This window comes from Chelmon rostratus, chromosome 8 (genome assembly GCF_017976325.1).
Source record: "Chelmon rostratus isolate fCheRos1 chromosome 8, fCheRos1.pri, whole genome shotgun sequence".
Taxonomy (NCBI): Eukaryota; Metazoa; Chordata; class Actinopteri; order Chaetodontiformes; family Chaetodontidae; genus Chelmon; species Chelmon rostratus.
Genome location: NC_055665.1, coordinates 12612413 through 12639165, shown reverse-complemented (window position 1 = coordinate 12639165; position 26753 = coordinate 12612413). Strand labels below are relative to the sequence as shown.

The 26753-nt window shown below is 41.2% G+C and overlaps 2 protein-coding genes across 3 annotated transcripts; both read right to left on the bottom strand.

Moving 5' to 3' along the window:
- Positions 1 to 633: 633 nt before the first annotated feature.
- hacl1 (2-hydroxyacyl-CoA lyase 1) lies at positions 634 to 6361 on the bottom strand. The gene is made up of 17 exons (XM_041942904.1): positions 6193 to 6361; positions 5860 to 5964; positions 5709 to 5749; positions 5536 to 5616; positions 5372 to 5444; positions 5224 to 5301; positions 5024 to 5118; positions 4803 to 4915; positions 4555 to 4690; positions 4191 to 4296; positions 3911 to 3994; positions 3665 to 3766; positions 3222 to 3376; positions 2650 to 2808; positions 2449 to 2556; positions 2148 to 2334; positions 634 to 855 (listed from the first exon to the last, which is right to left on the bottom strand). The coding sequence occupies exons 1-17, from the start codon at positions 6241 to 6243 to the stop codon at positions 823 to 825; spliced, it is 1707 nt and encodes a 568-aa protein (XP_041798838.1). The 5' UTR covers positions 6244 to 6361; the 3' UTR covers positions 634 to 822.
- A 1092-nt stretch (positions 6362 to 7453) lies between these two features.
- ankrd28b (ankyrin repeat domain 28b) lies at positions 7454 to 25945 on the bottom strand. 2 transcript variants are annotated; one of them, XM_041942256.1, is made up of 28 exons: positions 25773 to 25945; positions 21526 to 21609; positions 20871 to 20949; positions 20100 to 20170; positions 19797 to 19997; positions 18069 to 18156; positions 17766 to 17908; positions 17335 to 17547; positions 16511 to 16589; positions 16275 to 16389; positions 16005 to 16087; positions 15737 to 15800; positions 15548 to 15616; positions 15308 to 15448; positions 14677 to 14788; positions 13895 to 13921; positions 13490 to 13564; positions 13186 to 13387; positions 12739 to 12826; positions 12533 to 12650; positions 11948 to 12167; positions 11537 to 11624; positions 11361 to 11444; positions 11091 to 11236; positions 10899 to 10981; positions 10647 to 10729; positions 10382 to 10473; positions 7454 to 9022 (listed from the first exon to the last, which is right to left on the bottom strand). In XM_041942256.1, the coding sequence occupies exons 1-28, from the start codon at positions 25797 to 25799 to the stop codon at positions 8739 to 8741; spliced, it is 3159 nt and encodes a 1052-aa protein (XP_041798190.1). In that variant the 5' UTR covers positions 25800 to 25945; the 3' UTR covers positions 7454 to 8738. The 2 variants fall into 2 exon arrangements, with proteins under 2 accessions (XP_041798190.1, XP_041798189.1); XM_041942255.1 differs by lacking the exon at positions 25773 to 25945 and adding an exon at positions 21767 to 22160.
- Positions 25946 to 26753: the final 808 nt, after the last annotated feature.

Sequence of the window (26753 nt, the reverse complement as noted above, 5' to 3'; positions counted from 1 at the left end):
TAGAACATTCTTTTTAATGCAGTACAGTCCACCCTCCTGTGCATTGTGGCGTCCATTTGGTCCAGGCCCGATTGGTTTTATTGCATAGTCTGCCCCACAAAATTAATTGTCTGCATTTCCAAGGAGGCTCTGGGGGATGAGAGAGCTGTAAAAAAAACCCAGCACTTCAACTATAGTGATGTGAAAACTATGTGTATACGTCCTCCTTAGACTACAGCAGTAAAAAAAGTCTGCATCACTTAGGGTTTGGTTTGACTATGTAAGTCATTCAACTTGACATAAATGATTAATCTAATAAAATTGATCACACTGTGCACATTTTTTTTGAAAGTTTTCGCTGCACTAAAATAAAGCGTCAGCATTGCGTAAGTTTGTCACCATTGCGAGAAATCCTCTATCCACTCGCTTAAAGATGTCGCTGTTAAGGTGTGAATTAAAAGGAGGGTGTGAATTTATGCGTGTACATATGCAAATTAGAAAAATCTGAACAGAACACTACATTTTATATTCTTAATAATTAATACCAGATTTATTGTGTGAAAGAAAGAAAACACTGATTTGACCCAAAGGAATGAAGACAAATGAAGACGTCAATTGTGCATGTAAAAATGTTTACTTGTTGTGTTAATCATTTTCATTTTAATTACTGCTGTGTACTAAGAATCAATAAAAAAATATTCAGTTATTTCATGGAAACAATCATAAAAAAAACAAAAAAACAAAAGCAGCTTTACATTTCCCCAGTTCGAGTTTCTGAGGAAAACTGTCGCTTCTGTTCTGATAATGTTCTGGACAGAGGAGGAAGAAGATTCCCCTTTCAGTCTATAAGTTGGAGCGTGTGAGCCAAGGGAAGTCCTGTAAATACAAAAAACACATTATATTAGATGACTATATTATCCTTACATGATAGCGTGCTTTTATACAATGTTGAGTTCATTCAGTCTCCACATTCAAAAACTGCGATGCGTCCCACAGAATAGTTAATATTCACCCACTGTCTAAGACTCAACTTTAAACCTGAATATGGATAACAGTCAGGGGGCAAACAATGGGGGCGGCACACCTCAAATACGGGGACATTTCTGCTGGCAACCATGGAGCTCAGCACCATGGCAACGGCCCTCAATACAGCCTTCAAATATGTCCGTGAAGGGTTGCATGGATACATTCAACATAAACACAGAGGGCCACGCTTTCTAATTATGGGGACTCTGAAATAGAAAGGTCAGGTTGGTGTGAGGTGGAGGGATTGTGAGTGGAATACAACAGTTCTGCGGTGCACCTAGAGTGTAAGGATTACTGGTCAGTGAGGCATGTCAGTCATGTAGCCCTAGAAGAATGAGAAGAGAGTCAAGCAAACACCAAGCTGTTGGTTGCTCTTCGCTAATCATGAGCCGAAACGCTGCGGCTTTTAATCAGGCCTGGCTTTACTGCTGCGGCTGTCAATGTCATTCGAGTCATTGCTCATCTTCTTTTCGTCTACTTCCTGTGAGGCACCAGGTAAAAATGAAACGGGCTGAATCCGACTTGAAGCCTTTGGTGGTTTTTACTGGGGATGAAATGTGGTATCAGATCTCAATCATTATGACAAATGCCAGGTTCTTGACATTTTAGGCCTGACTCTATGGAATAAGTTGTGGATTTGGGCTCCTAGGCTCTCCACATTTTACCTGTTCTTGCCTATAAGGTTGCCAAAATTGCAAGTGCACAGAAATCTGGACATCTGCATTCAGCCAAGGGCATTTATTGTGATGCTAAAGGTGTCTTGCCATTAATCCAAATAACAGACAGGAACCCTCAACATGTATCCTGTGGAGGTGCTACGCGTCCTTGTGAATGAAGACTTAATTAACCATTCAGATTTCACCTTTGTCAGATGAACCAAACTTCATGGATTGGGGCTTTTACCATGTTAGAGAAAAACTGATGCGCTGGTATTGCAACAGCGTTTTAAACAGCAGAAAAGTGGCATGGCAGCATCAATTACTTCCTCTACCACCAGGGGGCAGGACATTTCCACAAATTCGTTGCTGAGGAATTCCTGCCATTACAGTCAAATGACTCCAGTGGACTTATTTTGACCTGCAATTCTCAGCAGGACTGAAATGACTTTACACACATCCACATTCCTGACAGGTGACAGTTACCTGCGGTTTTCTGTCGGAGGAGGGCTCGATAAGCACATTTAGGAGACTTGGTCTCTCCCAGTCGCTCAAGCTGAGCTGTAAAGCACTGCGCAACTCCTCCACCGTCCTCACCAGGAACCCTCGACCTCCAAACGCTGTCATGACCTCATCATAGCGTGCCTCAGGTAGGAGGGTCACGGGAGGGGCTCTGGCAAGGAAAATTATGATTTAAGATACCCTTTCTTACATCCCAGCTGATTACATATAGGAAACCATTATAGTCATTGTATTGTGATGATTTCCCCGATAATGTGTGACTCACATAGAGGTCAGATCTCCCATTTGTGCCATTTCTTTCCACGTCTCAGGATCCACTCCACTGTAAATACCATTGTTATTTACCACAATGATGACCACAGGTAGATTATACCTGTTAAAAAACAAAGACAATGTGTCATTTAGTAGCAGTAGAGGGTTGAAGTGTATACCGTATATTGTACAGAAAGGGAGGGAACCAACCCACCGGCACATGGTTTCAACCTCCATGCCGGAAAATCCAAAGGCACTGTCTCCCTCCACACACACTATCCTTTGGCCTTTATTCTCGCTCCTCTCCAGAGCGGCTGCCGCTATAGCAAAACCAAGGCCCACTCCCATTGTTCCAAACGTACCAGCATCCAACCTGCACATTGTCAGGGTTAGCCCACAATAATCTACTAAACTTTACAGAGACTTAAACGCTCACTTAAAACAATTCATCAACAGCGGATCTTCATAACATATGGCACTGTAAAATGCATATATGCTGTGGATGTACTTTCGAATAAACTGACTCCTAGGGAACAAGTGCTTGTGATAACATGAAAGACTTCAAAGCTCCCTGAACATTTGTACTTCTCCATCAGACATAGATGAAGCATGAGGTTAGCTGGAGAGCCTGCTTTCATCCACTAGCATAGTAGTGGTTGGGCTTGTGCTCCTTTCTAATAGCCCCTGTGTGTAGAATATGCATTTATGTGTATCGATGTGTTTTAAAATGTAAAGAGTAAACTGGGCTGAACAAAACGCTTTGCTTCTTCAATGAGACTGTCTTGCCTGTGTCGAGGTAGGTAGTTGTTCAACATAGTGCGTCCTATGTCCATAGTGTTTGCACCCTCACTGACAATGATACAGTCATGTGGCAGCAGCTGGGACACGTGATGAAACACTGTGTAGTAGTTCATGGGCACTGTTGACTGAAGAGCGAGTGTCTGTGGACAGAGAAAAGGGCAAAAATCTATATAATATACATAGTTAATAACAACTGCAATTCCAAAACAGGTGGGATCCTGTAAATAAAACAGAATGTGATCTTTTTTGTGTTTCATGTTGGAATGTGGACAACATTTCATGTGGAATGCTAGAAAAAACACGTTTAGAACATTCCACAGGTATGTTTTACACAGCAGGGTTGTATAATAAATTAATTACATCAACGTGTGACATACTGATAAGCACTTTGAGTGAACACACACAGTAGCATGTCACCCTTAACCCACCTTTGATAGTTTGGCATTAGCAGCAATTTTGTCCTTCAGCACGCTCCACCATTCTGTATCACAGGGATATTTCCAGCCATCTTTACGGACGCACTCCAGGAGCTGGAGAAAAAAAAGAAGAAGAAAAGATATAATCACTTTCCACAATCACACACACACAAGCCGTTCTCTTTAAGCACATATCTTTAATGCATCAGGTAATTATGACAATCAAAAATGTGACTGTGCCGACAGAGTTGCAGTTACCTGAGTGACAATAGCATTGATGTCTCCCAGGAGAGCAACAGCAGGCCTCACATTATTCCCCATCTCCTCAGCACAAAGGTCAACCTGCACACAGAGCACAGCACCTTATGTACAGTACTGACTTGTCAATATTAAAGTGTATACACCAGTGCTGAGATTAGTAAGTAAATACACCATGATCTTTATTCCAGTGAGATTTTCTAAACTTTAGTTTTGAAGGTGTCGTAGGCAACTCTGATTTTCCACAAATCAAACACGCTTGACTTGGTCATTTACACACCTGGATGACCCTGACAGCGGGGTCAAATCTAGGTGGCAGACCAAAATGCAGGATCCAGTTCAGCCTGGCTCCAAGCAGAAGCACAGCGTCAGCCTGGAGAAGAGCTCTTGGTACCAGAACAATGGAGGAGGAAGGGGGGTTGTTTAAGAATTGTAACCAAAGACTTAACATTTACTCCTGAAAAACCTGCAGTGTATTAATATAGATGATATTATAAAATGCAGAACACAAAGTTTCCTGATATACATTCATAACTAAGTAACGGTGGTTTCGGATACGTCCATATATAGGATGATAATGATAATATTGACTAAAATAATTGTGCTTTACACTTTTTGATTTTTATAGTGAAAGTGATGCTGACCTCGAGCGGGCAGCAGACACACATTTGGGGTGATCATCAGGTAGGACCCCTTTCCCCATCGGGGTGGGCAGAAACGGCAGACCACTGATTTCCACAAACTGCCTCAGAACGGTTTCTGCTCGGCCATATGCTGCTCCTGTTGGGCACAACAGCACTCACTTATTTTTGACTTATCTATACTGATGCAGCAATGAGTCTAGCTAACTCAATGTGATAATTCCAAGAGACACTGCATATGTTTCTTTCACCTTTGCCAATGACAATTAAGGGTCTTTTAGCTGCTTTCAAGACAGAGATGGCTTCAGTGATTGCACTGTGGTCAGCCAGACTCACTGGTGGAGTTGGACAGCAGGACACAACTCTGCAAGAGAAACACACTTCTTTGAATGTCTACACACCTGGAATCACAATATACTGTGCAGAAAAAAATATGCTGTAAAAAAAAAAAAAAGCAAAAACGACAGCAAACCTGACTTTGCTCCTGTCCACTTTAGCATTGACCATATCCCCTGTAATGTCCACATAACAAGCACCTGGACGCCCATACATGCTTGTGCGAACTGCCTGTGAAAATCCCATTATGTTAATGCAATCCAACTATACAAAATATCGTATTTAATCTGCTGTGAGCAAGAAAACATGACTAACAAGGATGTAGCATCACAATACCTTCTCTACCACTGAAGGGATGACTTCCAGACTGCTGGGTCTTGCTGAGAACTTGCTATAAAGGCGACACGCCTCCACCTAACACCAAAAACTGAGTCAATTTCATGAAGCGTCAACATGCAAAGAGCCACATGAATGCGTGCATTACCTGGGGAAACTCCTGGAAGGCTCCTGCTGTTTCCTGGTTTTGATCCGAAGAGCCCCCGATAACAACCACTGGCCTGTGCAAAGGCAACATAGACTCAACAAACCCAGTGCCACAGCAGGCTGACAGCTGAATTTTAAAAAAAGCATCAGTTTCTGGAGTCATACCAGCAGTTCATGTTAGCGTTGGCCATTCCACCCAGAGCATGGATGAGTCCAGGTCCAGACACCACCAAGCAGGCACCTGGTCTGGATACATGGAACCACAGGAGACAGCAACATGTGAGATCCAAAGAGACACACCAGCTGCTAACATTGTCCAGTTACTCACTGTGTCTTACCTCCCAGTCAGGTATCCAATAGCAGATGCTGCATAGCATGCCTGTTGGATGAGAGAATTTATTGTTTATTTTTTAACTGTGTTAACGATTATAAGTGCAGGTAAATAACAGTGTAAGAGAACATTAATAATTGCAGAAGTAAGTGTTTTACCGCTTGTTCGTTGCGCATTCCCACATATCTGATCCCTGCAGCCTGAGCAGCCATGGCCACTTCCATTATAGGGACACCAACTATCCCAAACATGTAGTCCACTTTCTGTAGGGGAGACAAATTACTCTTTAACGAACCGACGCTGAAATACGTGAGTTTAAAGAGCTGCGATTGCACATAGTGCTTAACTGTACTACACATTAAAATTACACGCGCACTTGAACTTTGACACACTTTTTGAGTTCACATTGTTGCATTTCAGCACAAACACGGCTGCTAGGTTAACGGACAGGCTAGGATACTTCATAAGTATTCGCATTACTTGAGTCTTACCTGAGTCTTAAGCGACTCTGCAATCAGCTCAGCTCCTGTCACTTCGTCCATGTCTGTTAGGTATGACTTGTTACACTGTTGTGTACCTGTAGAGCTACAAGGCCAAACTATTACGAACCGTTACAAACAACAGCTACACGAAGTAGATACTCATCTTTGCTACCATCCAACCGGCTGCTTCTCTCCCCTTTACCCTATCCGCCCCGTTCCTATCACTTCCGTTTAGCAAGCCAATCACCGAAGCCCTTACGCGTGACCTCACACAGAATTACACATCATGCAGGGAGATTTGGTACAACACTACATTGAACGCAACACAAGTTCACACATTAGTTTCCAGTTAATAATTCAAACATTAAAAATACTAATTTAAAATTTAAAAGATGTTTTACACAATTCTGACCTTCATTCTGTTGCCACACTTAAGATTTCAACCCTGTCTCAGTTGATCAAATCTATACATTTTTATTATTAAATACCTGAAATATTTTTATCAGCTGATCATGTTGTGGAGGAAGAGGCTGATCAGTGCATCACTTGCTACAGGTCGTGAAAAGCATATAACAGTAACTCAGAATAATTCAGTGGATAGTGAAGTGACAACTGACACAAACTGGACCCCAAAGGACACCTCACTGTTGGGTCCATCACTCTGCTGACTATAATAACAAACAATAACTTTTATAGGAGCGCCCTGGCCAAGGCTGCACACAGAATATAGAGCTGACAAAGCATTAAAGGCACACTTGTAATAGACAGAGAACTATCAGAGATCAACAACAACAAAATCTGAAGGATAATTTAAATCGATAACCATCAGCAGTCAAGGTAGCATTAGAAAAAAAACTACAACCAATACATACTAAAGTAACCCCTTTAAAAAAAACACAATGGAATAAATCATGATAGTTAATTCATATTAGTGCCTGGAAATGAGCTGGACACTTAACTCTGTGTTTGATGGGCCTTTTCACAGCAAACATTTGAACTTGTCACAGCAGGAAAAGCACCGGTGTTACTAATAACATCAACAATGGTTGTGTTCTATTCAAGTGTCCCAGTTAGCCGTGACAGTGTGAGTCAGCATGCACAATACCAGCACCCTGAAACTGACATCTAAGTGGAATTAATCATGCATTTTATTATTTATACTTGTGCTTTTGCTACTGTGACATGTCAAAATGCCAAATGACTATCAAAACGGCTTCAAGTGTGTCATGTATCTAACAGAATTAAAGCAATACTCCATAAAGACTCACGTTCATTATTAAATAACTCATTTCTTTATTACTCATAAAATATACAGCAATCTCAGTAATGAAAGAACTCATTGGAGCGTTGAATTCACAGTCATAAATTTCTATATACATGCTAGTTTCATCCCTCTTCAAGAAAAAAACAACAAAAAGGAATATTTTCCGTTCTAATGAAGCTAGCAAATGTATTGTACATATTTCCAGTTAAAAGGATTTTTCAACAGACATAAAAGGGGGTTTTGAATCATGGTAGGATCGAGTGGTTTCTTTTTTTGAAGTTAAAGCAAGCAAAACCTGTCAACAAACATTGACTAGTATAAGAGCAAAAATATCATTCAAACAGAACAAAATCAAGCGCTGTCTTGTCATTGGTTTACAGTGTTTCTTCTCACCAATCTGAGCCTCAGATACCTCAATACTGGATCAGTGCGTCTTAGAAATGTTTCATTACTTTCCTAGTGTGCATCACTGTACTTTCACAGCTGCCTCTACAAACCCATCTTTTCTCAGTAACTAATAAAGGCACAAAATGAACACATAAATAGGAACCGAAAGCACACAAATAATTTATTCTTGAAAGACTAAACCGCAATGGAAAGGTCAATATACAACGGTAAGGTCGATCAACTTAAAAATAAGGTGGTGCAGGTATCAAATGTTTCTAAATTATTCAGGTTGGTAAATCAGATTTTTTTCCCCAAGAGGATAAAGGAGTTTAAGACATGAACATGGGTATATTAAAATTTTGATCTCAAAAAATAAACGCTTTTCCCACGACTACAAACTTGAAAGACAAGTGCATTCTGAGAGATGTAGTGTGCAGATATCAACCTTTTCTAACTCATCAAGAAATTTTAAAAATGAAAACTGGCTCTCTCTCCCCCCTCCCCCAAGCTAACCGATAAAAACCCCAAAACTCTCAATCTCACTGGTCCCCGTCGGTTTAGCTCTCTGTGAAGTGCTACCATCCCTCTTCAGCATGTTATTGCTGCACAAAAGTCGCTGTCCGCCCAACAAGTACAGTTTTTAGCACTCAAGAAGTCAGTGTTGGTAAAGCAGCGGTTACTGAGGTACAGTATCAGCTGAAGGACACCTGGTGCTGGATGAGGTCGGGATGAATGTGGACCAGCCTGCTTCACCTCCTCCCTCGCTTGCTCTCCGGTGGGGTGGGGGTGGGGGTAGGGACTCTTAAGGCTCCTGTGGGGGCTTTTCTCTTCTTCTGCCCTCCCAAGCTGGCGGTGGGTGATTTTTAAGACACAGTGTGTGTGTTTATGTAGTCATCGCTTGCCCTCAGTATGTCTCTGAATCCGAGTCATTGAGCTCCTCGTCCTTGTAGAAGCCGTCGTGATGGCTGATGTTGTTGAAGCTGCAGTAGGAGCTGTGCTCGCCGCGTAGCACGGGCAGGCTGTCGAAGGTGACGCTCTTGGAGGGGCTGGTGGTGTAGTGGTTAATGGCACTGAAAGGGAGGGTGGGTGCCGGGGCGCAGGGGGACACAGGCATCATGGTGGCCAGGATGAGGGCTAGGCAGTCTGCCACATCTTTGTTTGGGGCACAAGCCAAGGCGGGTGTGTAACCTGAACCAAAGAATGTGCAGCAGTGATACATATTCTATAAAAGGCATAGTTTCAGTTTCTACAACCCTGATTCCAAAAAAGTTGGGATGTTGTGTAAAACTCAGTCGAAAGGCTCAGTCACTCACCAGCAAGGACAGAGTGAGGTTCACCACTTTGTGAACACATGATTGTATACATGAATATTACTACATGGACTCAGGAACAGTTTAAGAAACTTGTCAGTAAACAGCTAATTTGCAAATTATTGTAATTTGTTTTTATCCACATTTTACATAGCATCACAAAATTTTTGGAATTGGGGTTGCAGCATTAGTATTACTAATATTTGTTAAATGATTCGACTATAATTACATAGACAAGCAAGGTGCCTGTGCCACAGGGCTACAACTAACTTTTTTTTTAATCGATAAATCTGCTGATTATTTTCTGATTAATCATTTGGTTCACAAATTGCCAAAACCAGTGAAAATGACCAGTTAACATTTCCTAAAGCCCAAGGACACGTATTCAAATTGTTCCAATGACAATCAGTTTCATTCATTGAGTTACGGTGTAGAGAATTCACAATATCCTTCACATTCACCTGGCGAAGATAATCATTTAGTCATTACATCACTAAATGCTTGCATCTGCTGTCTTTTTTGAAGATGAACGTTGAGAGTTACAAGGTAATTCCAGCGCGTGTGTAATGTAGATTGTCCGGGTGCCGCACTGACCCTCGCAGCTGAGTTCTGCCTTTTTGGCTCGATCAACATCACTTCACTAACGTTTAGAAAATCCGTTTTTAACATTTGTGAATTGATTCCAAATTGCACAAGATAATGAGATTCTTATCTGAATCAATTTATTCACCCACCTCTGAAAAATAATTCTAAAAAGTAGTTTGTGACTGAATTTCCTATTAAACAGTATAACAGTCTCAAATGTATCTCACTGTTGGAACATACTTTACTGATATTAGTGAAAGAGTAAAAAAGCTAGTGACACCATACGCGCTACACAGCAAAGAATAAAGAAAGAATATTCAATATTCTAATTGACTGGTTATTACCGAATTCTGATGCCGTTTTTATTTCTTTAGCTGTCATGTTTCCTAAATGAACATTATACACACCATTGGGTAAATGTTCATAAGGTTACCAAGCAGCTTAAGTGTCTCTAGTGTGAAATCATTTGAAACTGGAAAATAAAAGCAGTTGAACAACCATGTGTGAGGGCATTCTTGCTGTAGGTGGGTATAATTTCTGATCCTATTGTGTCAATTAGGATGCATGTTTAGGTGGCACTTGCTAATGTACTGTACAAAATATATGCAAGATCATGGTAAATAGTAAAAGAAAAATAATATTGTGAATTTACCGTTTTCATCGACTGCAAGTACACTGGCTCCCTTTGCAAGCAGCTCTTGCACCACCACAGTTAAACCATTTCTTGCAGCCACGTGTAGAGGCCTTAAAAGAAAGATGAAAACATAGATACACCGACAGGCAGGTCAATATTTTACAGTTTGAATCTCTACATTAATAATTAAAATTCCCACAGTAATCCAGCAGCACTACCAATTCATTCCATCCCTCAGGTGCAGTAAGAGACAAGGCACTCAAGTAAAACAAGCGATACATACGTCTGTAAGGCGGCGTTAGTGGCATTTATGAGGTTTCTGTCTGTAATCTTCTCCAATATCAACAAGGCACTGGTTTCATGACCCTGTGGAGAAAAGGTACAGCACAATAAATATCAAAAAACAACTTCAAACAGTAGCTTATAAATGTGCAGCAAACACACATGGTTTGTAGCATTTCAGCACTTGCAGAAACAGACTGTATATTCGGTGCTGTAGGATGCAAGAGCAGCGCCACCATATGGTAGTACAAACCTTACTGCAGGCGAGATGAAGTGCAGTGTTCTTCACAGCATCCTGCAGAGTGAGATCTGCTTTCGCACTGCTCACCAGCAGCTCTAAACAATGAGAGTGAGAAGGTGAAAAGTTGATTTCTTACAGGGCTGTTTATTACATCTCATGGTCATGTTTTTCAGTCCAGCGGTTAAAGCAGAGAAGCGTTCATACCAACAGCGTTCGTCTGGCCATTCTCGGCAGCCATCATGAGTGGGGTCTTCCCTGCGGCGTCGACACTGTTGACCTGAGCGTTGTGGCTCAGCAACAGCTGGAGACACTCTACATGGTCAGTGAAGGCTGCTGCATGTAGTGGGGTCCTGTGAAAAACATCAGAACAAGGCTCACTTGTTTAATCAAATCATCCTCATGTCCATTATGTGCACTTTTAATTCACTGGACAAGTTATCTTAATGAAGCAGCAATTATTGTGTTTTATTATACCTGTTTTTACTGTCTTTGGCATTGACAATGGCAGGGCCCAGAGTGTCTATCAGCATCTCGGCTGCACCTTCGTTGTCATGGATCCTAAAGAATTGACAAGAGCACACTTATTTCATCTGCAAGAGGTTCTGTCCTCACAGGCATTGATCGAAGCAGGAGACAGCTCAAGATCTTACACAGCACAGTGGAGGGGGCTGAAAGAATTGCCTTCGGACTTGTGAAAAACCTCTTGTTCCAGCAAAACCTCCACACACGTATCGTGACCTGCAGAGAGAAAGCATCAACCACATGAGCCTTCGTCTCGACGTCCTCACAATCAGGGCTCTTACGACGATTGTCCTTATCAAAGTGTTTCAAAATGTAGCCTTTGGGTGCATAAGGAAATTACATAAAAGAATTGCATCAAGAACATGCATTGCAAATGAAGTTGTCCATGCCATCTTAAATCTTCACTTGCTTAAGTGCTCCTTTTACTTTCTTGGCAGCTTGCCTGTGTCTAAGTGCATACATTACTAAAATCTAGATTCTACACTTCCATAACTAAATAGATTGTTTCTTAAGAGGTCTTTAAACCCTCATCTCTGTACCATTGTAGCAGGCCCAGTGCAGTGGGGTGTAGCCTTGGTTGTCTGTTAAGACAGGTAGTGTTTCCACTGACTGGGCAGCATGCAGCAGGCCTCCCAGTACCCCAACGTGTCCACACGCCGCTGCCAGGTGCACCGGTGTTCGCCCTTTACAGTCTCGCACAAGGAAGTTGGCGCTGTGCTGAAGCAAGGCCTCCACACTTTCCTCATGGCCGGTCACTGACTGCGGGCAGAAAAAAGTTGATGTTATTACTGTTTACTGATTATATCCTGAACAGTGTGGAGTTCCAAGGACAAAAACGCAGGACTGCACTACACCTGAGTATACACCTAAGTGAGATGACTAATTGCCATTTGAGAGAACAAAAATGGTATTTTCATAACATGCCTGGCAACATATCACAAATACAAACAACCCCAGTGAAAAATGTGAATGGTGAAGTGAAAAACAAAAGTTCAGTTAAAATGTATTTCAGAAGAACAGTACATGACACAAAAAGGCCGTCAGTCAGAACTAGGAAATGATTACAGGAAAACTGTCCCAGAGTGCATATCCAGTATGTTTGAGGAATAGTAAGATCTCCTTACTCCTCTATGTAGGGCTGTCCTGCCCCACTTATCTTTGGCTTCTACGTTGGCTCCCTTATTCAGCAGTGAATACACACAATCTGTATGTCCACTCAGGACCGACAGCATCAGGGGGGTTCTAAGAGATAACAGACAATAATGTCAGCAACTACTTTGTATCATGAGAGTGGAAAAAAAAGTAAAAAATACAAACAAACTTTACTTACTGTCCATTCCCATCTTGAATGTCTACGGCACTTTGAAGATCAGCATTTCCAATCAGCAAACGCAAACATTCTGAATGACCATTGGTAGCTGCAGGTAAAGAATAAACACTCCATTACAATATTATTAGCCAGCTACCCCAAGTTCCCAGGGAATTACACAGTATAAGCTGACATGACAATGTTATTAAGCTTATATAAGCTTAATAACATTAAGTTAACCAAAGCAGTTACAGGCTCTGCAGTGCAAGGTTTCTGAGCTTTATCAAGAACCACTCATCTAAATCACTTCATGCTTAACACTGCATTTCCTTGAGTTTGAAGTCAACCGGATGAATGGTTGTCCAGACAAATCCAAGGACAAACAGACAGAGATTTCTTCCATTTTATATACAAGTGTGAAAATTCAGATGTAGGCAAATTCATGAGCCACTAACTCCAGGTCCACACCTGCTGCATGGATGGGGGTTCGCTTCAAGGTGAAGTCTTTGACCAAGATGGAGGCTCCCTGGTTGATTAGGACGTCCACACACTCTACATGACCCTTAAAGGCAGCCAGGTCCAGGGGTGTGCGCCCTTGGCTGTTTCTCACATCCAGATCCAGCAGAGACTGCACCAGAACCTCCATAGCATGGTGGTGACCGTGGTATGCCTGAAAGATCAATGTACCGTGAATAAGTTAACATAAATAAGATGAGATTGAGGATAATGCTATAATAAGGATAATAACATAAGGATAGTACACATTACTTACAGCAAGGTGCAGGGGGCTGATGGGGGCTCTGACATCAGAGTCATTCAGGATGTCTGTCCCTGAGGTTTCCATTAGCTGAACAAACCAGGTAGACAAGTTAGACCCTTCTTCACATATAATCATTTGCTTAGCCATGAAGCTAAATGCAACAAATAGAGATGGCATTGTGGCTTACACTGAAGGCAAAAGCCAGACAAAAGATCTGCACAGTCTGAGAGTGATGAATGTGTTGGGGTCTATACATTGCTGGTTCTTCTTTATGGCGTTTATTTTACAATGTCTGATGAAGATAATGTGCTTGGAGCTATCAGTATCAGTTTGCATTTTTTGGATGTGCACTCTGTTTGAATGTGGCCTAAACGAAAAACGAACATAAACAAGGAAGAAAAAGACAAATCAACTCACCACATCTAGAGGTGTTTCACTTGCAATCTGTAAAAGAGAGTGGGAGAAGCAATGCACTGAAGATAACTGCAATACATTAATACATTAATACAGAAATATGGAGACGGTAATTGTTATGTGCTGTGTGCTCTAGAGCAGTGGTCCCCAACCTTTTTATCACCGCGGACCGATCAACGCTTGACAATTGTCTGCGGCCGGGGGGTACGTAGATTGTTTAATGTAAATATAAACTTAAATCACTGTGTACTCGTATGCAACTTTATTAGCAGCTTCCTCATAACATTGCGGCAACAACATTGTGTTTTAATCCGGGGTGCTTGATCTCCGTGTGGCGAAGCAGTTTTGAAGGCTTCATCGCCTCATTAGAGAGCTGGTCGCCGCATATTATGCAGAGCGGGCTTGGTGTGTGAGAATCACCTGTCCTGACAAATCCATATTTCAAGTAGGACTCTTGCTATTGTCTGTTAAAATGATTCTTTTTCGTGGAAGTTGTAGGCTCTTCTTCTGTCTCTTCATGGGGCCTTTTCCAAAGATGTCTGTTTTTTACTCATTTTGCCAGCTTGTGGGTTAAATTTGAGCACTCAAGTGACTGAGATGTAACCGAGAGAATCCGGTCACTATTTCAAAATAAGATTTTTCGAAATAAAATACCATTCAGACTCAGATAATAAATTAAATGGAAATAATTATTTCTTGTGCGGCACAGTACCAACTGATCCACGGACCAGTACCGGTCTACGGCCCAGGGGTTGGGGACCACTGCTCTAGAGTGAAGTACTTACCAGCTCCAGACAGAGGCGATGTCCGTACGCCGAGGCGTAGTGCACAGCATTGTAACCCTGATTGTCCCGGATTTCTGGATTTGCATCATTTCGCAGCAAATATTCCAGGCACCTGCAGTGCAAACAAAGAGGCCGTAGTCAAGGCAACAACATCATCTCTCAAGTCTTGAATTGCTACTCCACATGATCAATAATGCAAATGAGCTTTTATCCGTGAAACCTCTCAAACAGCCTTGCACACAGCCACCACCCGCCTTTAACAAACTGAATTTTTAAGATAAGATAAGATGTAACTTTATTTATCCCTAGCCGGGAAATTTGGGCATTACAGCAGCATGTAAAAGCAGTGGGAAGACAAATAGCAACAGAGATAAAAAAAAAAAAGAAATACAAAATAAAAAGTAGACTATATATATATGTACATATCATACAAGCAAAATGAAATTTTTGACTATATAAAAGAAAAAAAATATGTAGAAAAAATATATAAAAATAGTTATTGGCATAATAAAAATGTATGCTGCCTTCAGATTAAAAATAATAATAAATAGTGTTAATACTATTGCACAGAAGAATAAAATATACACAACAGTAAAAAATATGTCATATTTATAATTGAAGTATTACTGACTTTCCATCTGTGTCAGAGGCAGCGGCGTAGTGGAGAGGAGTGCAGCCCCGCTCGTCTAGGTCATTGACGCTGGCCCCAGAGCCCACCAGAGCAAATAAGCACTGGTAGTTACAGTTGGCGGCAGCATAGTGCAGAGGGGTCCTGGAAAAGCAAACACAGCTCAGTTCCCTGTTCACATCTGAGCAGGAAACTCATAGAGCACAAAGTCTTGATCCAAATCCAAACTTAAATGCTACAAACCTGCCAAAGCTGTCCTTTCTATTAAAGTCTGCCCCCGTGTTGAGGAGAAGATTGAGACATTCCAGATTCCTGAGGGGTAAAGAAGATTTATGAGAGGATAAACTGCTAAATATGATATTCTTTCTCTTACAGGTCAAGATCTGTATCATAACACTTGCAATTTACACTATTCAGCTGTCCTGTACTAACCCTCCAGCAGCTGCAGCATGTAAACAGGTCCTTCCAAAGTCATCGGGAGTATCAATGTCAAATCCTGCATCAAAGTAAAAGATTATGAACAAGATCCTGTATACGTTTTTACAGTACAGATGCTGTACAATTTGAAAATTTGAGACATCAAAGATAACAAACCTAATCAAGAATTTTGCCTTATTCAACTGCAACATCTAAACCATTTGAAGACTTATAAGACTTGTGTTATTCTGTATTGTGACTAGCTGAGTTAGTACACGCTCACCTGAAGACAGGAGCTTTCGGCAGCAGTCAGAAAATCCACTGAGAGCAGCCAAATGCAGTGGGAACATACCATGAACCCCTCTCCTGAAAAAGACACAATGGTGTTGATTTACCCAGCATCACTGATGCTTAATTATAAATAGTGCAGAAAAATTGGTATCAGTTACATAACAGACATTGCTTTTCTGCTTTGGAAAGCTTTAACCATGCAGCTCTTCCGCAATGTGTCAAGTTGGAACAGTTGCTGAAAAAGGACAGACGGCTTGCTTACTTAGCCGTGTCAGCTCTGTTGGTAATGAGGGTGTTGATGAGGAGTTCGTGTCCGTATCGAGCTGCAATGTGCAGTGGTGTGTTTCCGTTCTTATCTTCACAGTCAATCTCAGCACCTTTGGTAAAAAAACAAACAAACTAAGCACTTAGACTGTGTTACACTGAGAAGCAGTTTTTGCTTTTACAGTCCAGTTTAAGAAATACAGTCAACGAGGTTGAATTTTAAGCGGAGCTCACCATTCGCAATGATCGCTTGAGACCTAGAAAACCTCCCGTGGATGGCTGTCATGTGGAGGGGAGTCTTACCGTCTTTACTCTGCAGTGAAACAAAAACATCATGGTGTCACAGTGCAGGTCATCACTAAGGCTTTCAGCGATCAAGTGTATTCCCCAAACAACAGGCTTCAAATGAAGGATGGCCCTACGATTTCCAAGATGCAGAAAACTACCTAAATGAGGCTGCAATTTAGAAAAATTAGGATTTTCATATGCTGCTACGTTTTGGTGTCTCACACACAGTCATGTTGAAGTCGATGTTATTCATTAAATTTTGAATATTTTCTTATTGAATTGAGATTTTTATTATCCACCACACGATTAAACACTATTTCTGATGACAAAATGTGGTCAAATCGTAACACACAGAGTTACAAAGTTAAAAATGGAAAACATGGAATCCTGGAAAAAATTTAAATAGAGAAAAATTTAAACCAAGTTCACTGGACCCTGTACAAGAAGTTATAAAACCGCATTTCTGACATCAACTGTAGAGAAAAAAGGCACAGTGAAGATTTCACACAATTACACGAACAACACAAATGAACACTAGGATTCAAACACAAGCAACAAGTCTCACTGTATGAACACAGACCCCTAAGCACAAATATTCAGCTTTTGTTTTGACAGTTAATAGTTATAGTGTGAGTATTTCTCAATGACGTAACAGTCTGGGAAAGGAGTGCCAGTTATTAAGTAACATCTTTCCCGGACCACGATGACTACTCTTTTTCCAAGTAATCAGAGTTAAAACAGCCGGAGGTGTCATCCTGGTTTTTTCTCACCTTGATGTTGACATCAGCCCCGTTGCACACCAACAGCTCCAGACAGAGCGCCCCGTGGCGTGAAGCGGCAGTAAAATGGAGCGGTGCGAATCCCTTCTCGTTCACCTGGTTGACGTTTGCCCCGCACTCAATGAGCTCGTTCACCACCACGTCCTGTCCGTTGTAGCAGGCCACGTGGAGGGGCGTGTTGCCGTACGCGTTGGGCTCATTGATCTAGATGGTACAATGAACAGGGAGTAGTCATGACACTGCTGTTTCCCCATCAAGACAAAGTAGTATATCTTTCTACACACATTATAAAAAGCTGTAGAGTCATTATTCAAAACATGATGTGCATCAGGACAGGTTATGTGTTAATACGTTTCTGTTCTCTCCATAAGTTCCAGCAGTGTCTACAGTGTGAGGACAGCAGGCTCGTGGGTGGAACTTACATCCACCCCCAAGTCCAGGAGGTATTTGACAACGCTGATCATTCCACTGGAGGCTGCTGCATGTAGGGGGGTGTAAGATTTCTTATCTTTGCAGGCCACCTCGGCACCATGGGATGCCAGCAGTTTCACTACTTCTATGTGCCCTGAAGACAAAAAAAGAATGATTTACTTACATGGGTATGCTATTGAGAAATCATCAACTATTTCATTAGGTTTAATTGACCACAAGGAGTGGAACTCCTACTGTTACATACAAAAGTAAAAGTGAAGTAAAAGTAAAAGTCCCAGTGGTTGATCTATTACCCATGTAAGCTGCCCAGTGGATTGCACGGCGGTCCCTCTTGTCAAAGGCATTGATGTTTGCTCCTCTGGAGAGCAAGAGCCTCACCATCTAACAGCAGCAACAGAGATAAAAAGAGCAATCCAGAAATATATTAAAAGAGGCTCCAGCCTGAACACTACTAATTCTGCTGCCTTTCAGTCAGTGTGGCAGCTCATAGCCATTGTGTCTACATTCAGTACTATGCCCAAAGCACTGATTCTCTGTTTACTTTGATTTAATCTAATCTCATGAACTAGAAAAGCCTCCACAAGGCCTTTAAAGGCTTTTTAAGTCAGTGAGCAAATGTGGGTTGAAATACTTTTTGATCATTTGCATTCACTCAATACAGGTACAACAACAGGACACCACGCATGAAACTGTCAATTTCCCCTGTGTACCTCCTGTATGTTAAAGCTGAAGCAAAGGTCGTTATCAAGTTGAAAACAGGCTACAACTGTGTGTGCTCCCCTTGGTATTGTGTGTTTTATTGGAATATTTCTGCATAACCACAAGGTTGTCTGAACAGTTTTTACTTGATTTGCATTAACCATTTATTAGATGAGACACTTCCACCTTTAAGACAACTCATTTGCATGTGAGTATATGATTGGAATGACTCATTTGCGTGCAAGCGCATGACTGACAGGTGCTGACTGCGCACTTAGCGTTCTTGAGTGTGTGACCACACTTTATGACTGACAGCCCGCAGTGTCAGTCCTCATCCATGTGAGATAAAACTGAAAATGTGTTATTTTCATAACAAGTTATGACTGATCCTTTGGAAAGCAGTATTATTGTTTGTTGAGCTGTGGCTTCTCCAAGTCAAAGTTTGTCCTGGTGTTTACATTTGTGCAACTGACTCCAGATCAAAAGGCTGATTATTATCACCGCATCAAAAGTCTAACATGCACCAATACAACAGAAGCTCAGCTTAGTTAGTTGTCTAAAATGTAGTGTAAAAATAGGCCACGCAATGATGCCAAATACTGTAGGTACAAATATCTTACTGTGACTGGTTGTTAAAAGGTTTCCACAATATGCAGCACTAAAAGAATTTAAAACCAAAAGCAAACGTAAAAACAGATCATCTGAGAGAGAAGCAACCAATACTAAAAGGAAGAGGAACAACTGACTATGTGTTTCTCTAACTAACACAATGTGTGCTTGTAGCCATCTATATAATAATACATGATGAAGTTATGGCTATGTTTATGGTTCTAGTTGGCCCAGCTGCTAACAGTATGTGGTCAGCAGAGCTATATGAGGATCATGATCGTTTCACATTCCTTGAACAGGCAAAAACACAGGCATTGTTCAGTTGTTCTGTATTGCAACGGTACAGGGTACAATGTCCATTGTGTTTAGACATTTATGGGGCAAGCAGAAACACTTCCTTTCTGTAAGAGGAGAAGATCAGGAGCTTATACTAACAGCCAGGTAAACATACCCGACATCAAGCCTGGTGTGATGTTTGCTAACAAAACTTCTCTAGAGAGGAGCACAACAAAGGCAGGACAGACTGTACAGCAGCACAGTCACCAATGTCCTTTATGTTGGTACATGTTTTGTATCTTTTTGCAATTGATGTTCAAATGTACCCCCATCTGTAACCATTAAGGTACAACTAAATCAATACTAAAGGCAATAAAAGCACTTCTTCCAAGTATAGCTCACAGCTGAATCAAACAATACTTTGAACTTAATGTTACCTCCAGATGACCGCTGAAGGCTGCATGGTGCAGCGCAGTCCGGCCTGCTCTGTCTGACACATTCACATTGCTGAGAAGTGGGACGAGGGCTTCAGCGCAGCGTACAGCCTTATTTGCCGCGGCGATGTGAAGCGGTGTCTGCCAGTTCTTGTCTCGGGCGTTTACGTCCGCAGAGTGTTTCAGCAACACCTGGACAGCCTCCTGCAAGAAGTCGTCACAAGTAGGTTTAAGTTCCACGCCGGTCAGATTTGTAACAGTGGACAACGGTGCGTGCTATCCAGAATGATAGGAACATTCACATACCTCACTACAGGAGGCCACAGCCCGGTGCAGAGGAGTGAGCCACTTGTTATCTTTGGCATTTACTCTGGCACCTATAAAGTCAAAGGACACTGCATGTCAGACTGTTTAAGGTCATCCAGTTACTTGACATCTTGTGAAACATTAAAACAAAAAAACAATAACTAAAGCCTTGTTGACAGTTCTGAAGTTCTGTTCTGTAATATAAGAACAGGTTGCAAAGGGTGCATGTAGAGGTATTTCACAATATTACATGCAGATGCGCCATCTGGCTACATAGGCATACCAATATCACGTGTCACATTTGAAATATGCCATTATGCTTTCAAACAGGTTACCATTGGTGTACCACTCCCATATGAGAAAAGAGAAACCAGTCTGTCAGGACTTCCATGTTCAGCATGGAGAAGAGAGGTGACGCTGAATAACCACCTTTCCCAACTGGTGATGACGATAAATATCGTCATATGTCTCATATTAACAACAGGCATAAGCATTCTAACAAGCTCAAATTGGGACATAAATTACATTATTTCTGCCCTTTCATGTGAACGAACAAATTAACAACCAACTCAGGTAATTTCCTATCCTGATGCCTGAGAAACAGTCATTATTTCTAAATTGCAATATCAAACAATTGCTTGTTTGCTTGCTGTTTTGCTTTCAGATAGATCTCAATCTATAGTGCACCACACTACAAGAATGATAGAAATTAATATGGTTCTATTGGATATAAACAACTTATTTAGAAAAATCCTCTTTTGAAAAACACACCTGAAAGAATCAGCAGCTCTATAATTTCTGCATCTCCGAGATAGGCAGCAGCATGCAATGGAGTTCGCTTCTCATTGTCCTGTAATAAGTCAAGAGAAAGACATAGTAAGTACTAAATGTTTGTTTTTACAAGGTAAACAAGGTAAATATTAACTATTTCTTTTATACAGGTTAATATGTATGTCCTGATGTGTTGTGAAATTAAAACCACAGTTTACTAAGTGTTCGTTTATTTTTATTTTTCTATTTCTAACATTTGATTGTTAGAAAGGAGAAATATATAAAATGCAGCCACACAGTCACTATTCATGACAAAAAGTGGGTTTAGCACAAATCCAGTAACTTGAAAAAATCCCTTTCAGTGAAACACATTCAAGCACAAAACATACTTTTTTAAAACAAACACCCCCACCAAAGCAGTAATGGTGAGGAACGCAATAAAATAAAGCAGATCCAGATCATGCCGTGGGAACCGTAAAAACAAACTATGTGCTTTTTGTGGTCAGCAACTATTAACTGAAAGAGTAACATGAGGACTTTCAAGGACAATTATACATTAGAGGTTTTAAATTCAGTGTTGCTTGGATGTTTTATGAAATATAGCAATAATATGAGGAAACAGATGCAGGCATTAGTGAGAGTCTGTCGGGATTACCTGTGCATTCACATCCTCTTTTTTGAATATGAGCGAGCGTACTTCATCAGGGTCCACATTGAAAATAGCTTTCAGCAAAGCAGGCTGTGAAAGAAAGAGACTGTGTCAAAAACACCTGAATTTTATGGCTTTTCTGGCTGGCATGCAACACTATTTCAGACTTTCATGAGAAAACCTTGTTCGTCAGACTTGAAACACCAACAGTATAGATGAGAATTGGGAAAACAAAAACCACGCAGACCTTGGAGACCTTAGACCTGGGAGAGACTTCAGGATCCTCGTCGTCAAGCACCACAATACACACGCGACTCATTTGCTCAGAGATTACACAACCATGTTTAAGATGCTAAAAAGTCCAGAATCATTCCAAATCAGAGGATGATGGAGGCAGACTGTCGAGACTGATATTGACAAGTGCTGAGCAGCAACTTTCTAATTCCATTCCATGTTTACAGTCTGCTGGCAAGCAAAAGCCACATCTATCCTATGGCACAGAGAGAGAGAGAGAAAAAAAGTCCAGCATTGTGCTCGAAATGACTGATGTGCTGTCCATCTTCACATTTTTTCAGACATATTTTAAACATGAGCATGACTAGCTTCCTGTGACTGCCTGCATCTTCAACGGAGACAGAGTCGGAATAAAACGCAGACGTCCACAGCTGTTTTGCTTCACCGCATCCAACATGACAACAGGTGGCAAGGATGATAAAAGTCCAACAAAGTTCCCAGAGTGAAGCTCAAGTACAAGAGAAAACTGCTGAAGTTCTTTTTGAAGACTGACTCTTACAGATCATGCCATTCCTGTCCTGGCTTCTTAAAAAGTAGTTGAGTAGGCCCCACCCTGCTTAGGGGTGTATACGCAGAGAAAAGTACTAGTGTGAACTTGGGCTGTGCAATATAAGCAAATCATGTATATCCCATGATATTTTTCCTTATTTCCATTTTGCACCAATACATAAATAAATGACTGCCAACAGTAACAGTGCTTCTGAGATATGCAACTGAAACCATATTAAATATTTAATGCAATATTTACCCATGGGCAGATAGCTGAAGATATTTGTTGTGACACTGCTGCAGAATTTTGCCAACACTTCCTGTTGGACAAGGCAGTCTAATTACACTTGCAATGTCTCTGAATAGTGAGTTGGAACTAAGAACCCAACGTTCCAATGCAGCAGACTTAAAACTTCACAGCACATCTACAACATCTAGTCCCTGTAGCTGCTCACAACTGAACAACTATCAGCTTTATGACAACCTCAAGTGATTACTTCAGTATCAAGCTGCAGTGGCAATTGCCAATACTTCAACTTCTGACCGCCAAACAGCATACATCACTCACTTGTTGGTAAAGCATAATTTTGCCATACCATAAATGACAGGTTTGAAGTTGAAGTTAATTTAGCATAACCACTTTTCCCATTCATGTTGGAGAGCCTGGTCTGAGGGAAAGCAGGCAGCTGATTGTGGCTACTTATGTGCTTGTTTTAATTCTACAGTACAGTACATTGACCAATGTTTGCTTGTGTATTTCTATGTCATCAACGGGTGTTACATATCTAAGACTTAGAAAATTGATGTGAAAATAATGCTGAAACCGGTGCACCTATCAACAGTAACAAACTGTATAATTAAGTATGCAAATGGACATTCATATGCAACATTGGCCAGCTAAACATGGCTGCACTCCCCTATCTGATCCACCATAACACCAGCAGAGAGTCCGATCAGGCAGTTTTCCACTGCCTGTGGGAGGAGGCTGGCAAGGATGGGGAGAACTGTGAGGGCAGGGGATCCCTTCCAGAGGCTGCAACTGGTTACCCATGAAAGACCCAGATGGAACATTCCTGGCTTCCACAAAAACTTAACTCTTCCCTGACTCCAAACAAGGTAAAAAAAAAAAAATACTTAAATGTTCTGTGCCAGGTGAGCTATCAAGCACATGACCTTTGAATGGGGACTGTGGCCCCATGTATCCAAAACAAAATGCAAGATAAAGAAGTAGGGGGGTTCTGCTACAAAAAGTGCCAGCAGTGTCAGTGACAGCAGATTCTCAAATCACCTGCTGTAGCTAACGTTTGGCTTGAATGAAAACCTGTATTATCTTAGCTTGCCTTTATCTGCCTTGAATACGGACAGAATTCGTAGAGTCAGAATGACGTTACATGCAGAGTACATTTATTCATTAAGACTTCATCCCTCATTTAACCCACCAGGCTGCCCAGCTAGCTAATTAGCTAATGTTCAGCCATGTGGCTTCTAAGACTTAATGTACTAGAAAACACTAGTTTAAATGGCAGAGTTTGAGCCATATCCTTTACAAGCTGTACTGTTTCCCAATACATTTCAACAGCTCATAACCACATTGTTATCCAGCGCCATTCACAGTGATAGGAATATTACAAATACTGGTAATAACCAAGCAATTTCACCTTCAGATGACAGAAACAATTTGTACTGTATGTCCTGTATGCAATAAACCTCAGGATTACACAAACTGAAAACTCAAACACAATAAGCACTACTGTTTTTTTTAGTAAAATCAAATCTGTTGTGAACAGGTTGCTATGGATGATTCAAGGTATATGGTGGTATAGGTAAGATTATTTCATTTGAAGAATACTGAAACCAACAGATAAGATAAGGTATGCCTTTGTACAAATTTGGGACATATGACGCATTTCAGCAGTTGGACTGACGCTAGAACAGCAAGACAAAGACTTCCATTACAATCTGGGGACCGAGGAGCTTACAGTCGCTAAAAACATGACACAATCCTCTCATTCAGTTATCATAACGCCCATGAATATCTGCAGGGTGCAACCGTGGTTAGAGTTGCTGGGGATAAATTTAGGGTAACAAACAGGCACTTGTGCTTCTTACACACACACGCACACACAGCGAAAAGGAAGGACAAATCTGCATTTTGTTGTTTTCAGTTCTCCAGCCCCGCACGACCGGTGTAGGAGATTTTCTATGCTTCTTTGGCTGCAGGACTGTGCACCTCCTCTCCTCATACAAGCCAGCCTACTTAATACCATCACCATGGAGACAGCTCTTTGGCAACTCCAGCAGCTCACACGAGCCCAGGTACACGATCATTCAAGCGCGCGCGCGCACTCACACACGCACACACACATGCACGTACATATGTTACAAGAATAGCAGACAAGTCCAAAATACACAGCCCTTAAATGATAACAGAAAGCTATTCTCGTTTTCACAAGTAGGTGGGAAGTGTTTAATACAGTTAGAGGACACGCGTATGATACTGTCACATCACCAGTCACTTCATCCATTTATTAAAGCCAATGTCCAGCAGTTTACCTGAAAGTATACCTTTTATATAGTTCAAATAAATATATACTAGAAAACAACTACTTCCTAAAGCTAACAGCTGGTACAACCCGTTTAATTATTAGCAGGATCTACAAGGGGACCAACACTTGAGGCTTGTGATCAAGGACGTAAATAACTATAACGTTAACGTTGTTATAAACCGGCTTTAGCAAATCAACGTGAAGAAAATCACTAAACTACCAGGGCAAAAAGCCCCTGACAGGTCTCTGCTTCCACAAAGCAGCGGTGGTATTCAAACAAGATTAAACATTTAGGTATGTGAGTCGGTGCATTAAGGCTGCATCATTATTTACGTGTTTACATGCTATGAAATCTTACAGCCATCATAAAACCTCACCAGCTGAGGTAGCTAACATAAAGATGACACAAAGGTCCAGTTGTTACAGTAAAGTCACAATCAACAGATCGCTTTGCTTGTTAAGGTAATCCTCTGATGCTGGGTACATTAGAGATTTTGTGACTATTATTAAACCATACAGTCACTTGGAAGCGCAGTTATGTATTGTTTGTTCACGACATGCTAACTGGTTACTTCCCAGATGAGTAGCTAACAGCATTTTACACAGGCTCTGGCTAATTGCTGGCGATAAACACAGTATCATTAGCTAGTAACAACTCAACAACCGCTTGAGCATGTGTCTCAATGGAACTGTGATGCTCTCATTATCACCACAAACATGTCTCCAAATGTGATTTGCACAACACTATTATACATAACCGTGTGACAATTAAACATCTATCTTTGAGACATTTTGTGAAACGATAAAGGAAAGGCTTCCGTTTCAGAAAAAGCAGGAGAAACTCGAAATCGGGGCAGCTAGCTAACGTTAGCTAACCAACAGTATCATTAACTTAGGTCCGCTTTTGCTCCAGTGATCACTTACCTGGTCTCGAATTTTGAGAACCACCATATTTCTGGGATTTTAATTGTTCTCATGCAGATTCATAAAGGGATATTTATCTACTTCCGAATAGCAGTGTTTGATCTTGATAGCTCTCCCGCTGGTCTGCTATAGGCCTTGTGTGACGGTAGCTTAGCTCTCTTGCTAGCTTCCTAACCTGATGGCATGGACGCAGAGGAGTAGCGGAAACTCCATAATGTTGCCGCCACCATACTTCGCCTCCCAAAAAGATGCGATTTAATAGGTCAAAAGCACTCTACGTCCCAGTAAGGGAGCTAGTGGTTGGTTGTTGCTAACAGCGCTATGTGACAGACGCACTGTGTTGAATATTGCGTTGCTGTCTCGCGCCGTTAATACATGTAGATATTTTGTAAGGAATGATTTCAACTATTTGCTGTTTATGAATTCACATTGTAGAACAGCCGTACTGTGCTCTTTTGAATGCGTATCCGTTTGGTCGGCTTCTCTGTAACAGCTGCTGTTTTTTCTATTTACACACCGTGACTCATCTAGAAGTTGCTCTAAAAACGAGAACCATGGAACCGGTGGCTATAACACCTCTGGTCGAACCACTGGCGATAAATTACTGTATCGACATCAGTATTTTTTCAGACAGAGCAGTTTTTCCGGACAGACGGTCATTGACTCACTGTTCTTCAAGAAGTTAGTCATACCACAATGGAACAGCTACATATGCTACATAGGTTTGATTAATTAGCCTCGTGGAAGCCAGGGAATGAATTTTGATATTTTGTGGGGATATTGCCAGCTGAAGTAATGCTCTTAAAGATACAAACTTAGACACCTGTTACACCCTCCGTCCTAAATGTAGTTTTTTTTTTAAGTGAAGCATTCATATGACATAACAAACTGTACACACACTGTTTTGGTGGTGCCTGCCATCTATTTATGAAATTAATTAAAACTGCACTGTAGACAGTTTGTCAGTGTCAGGATTTACTG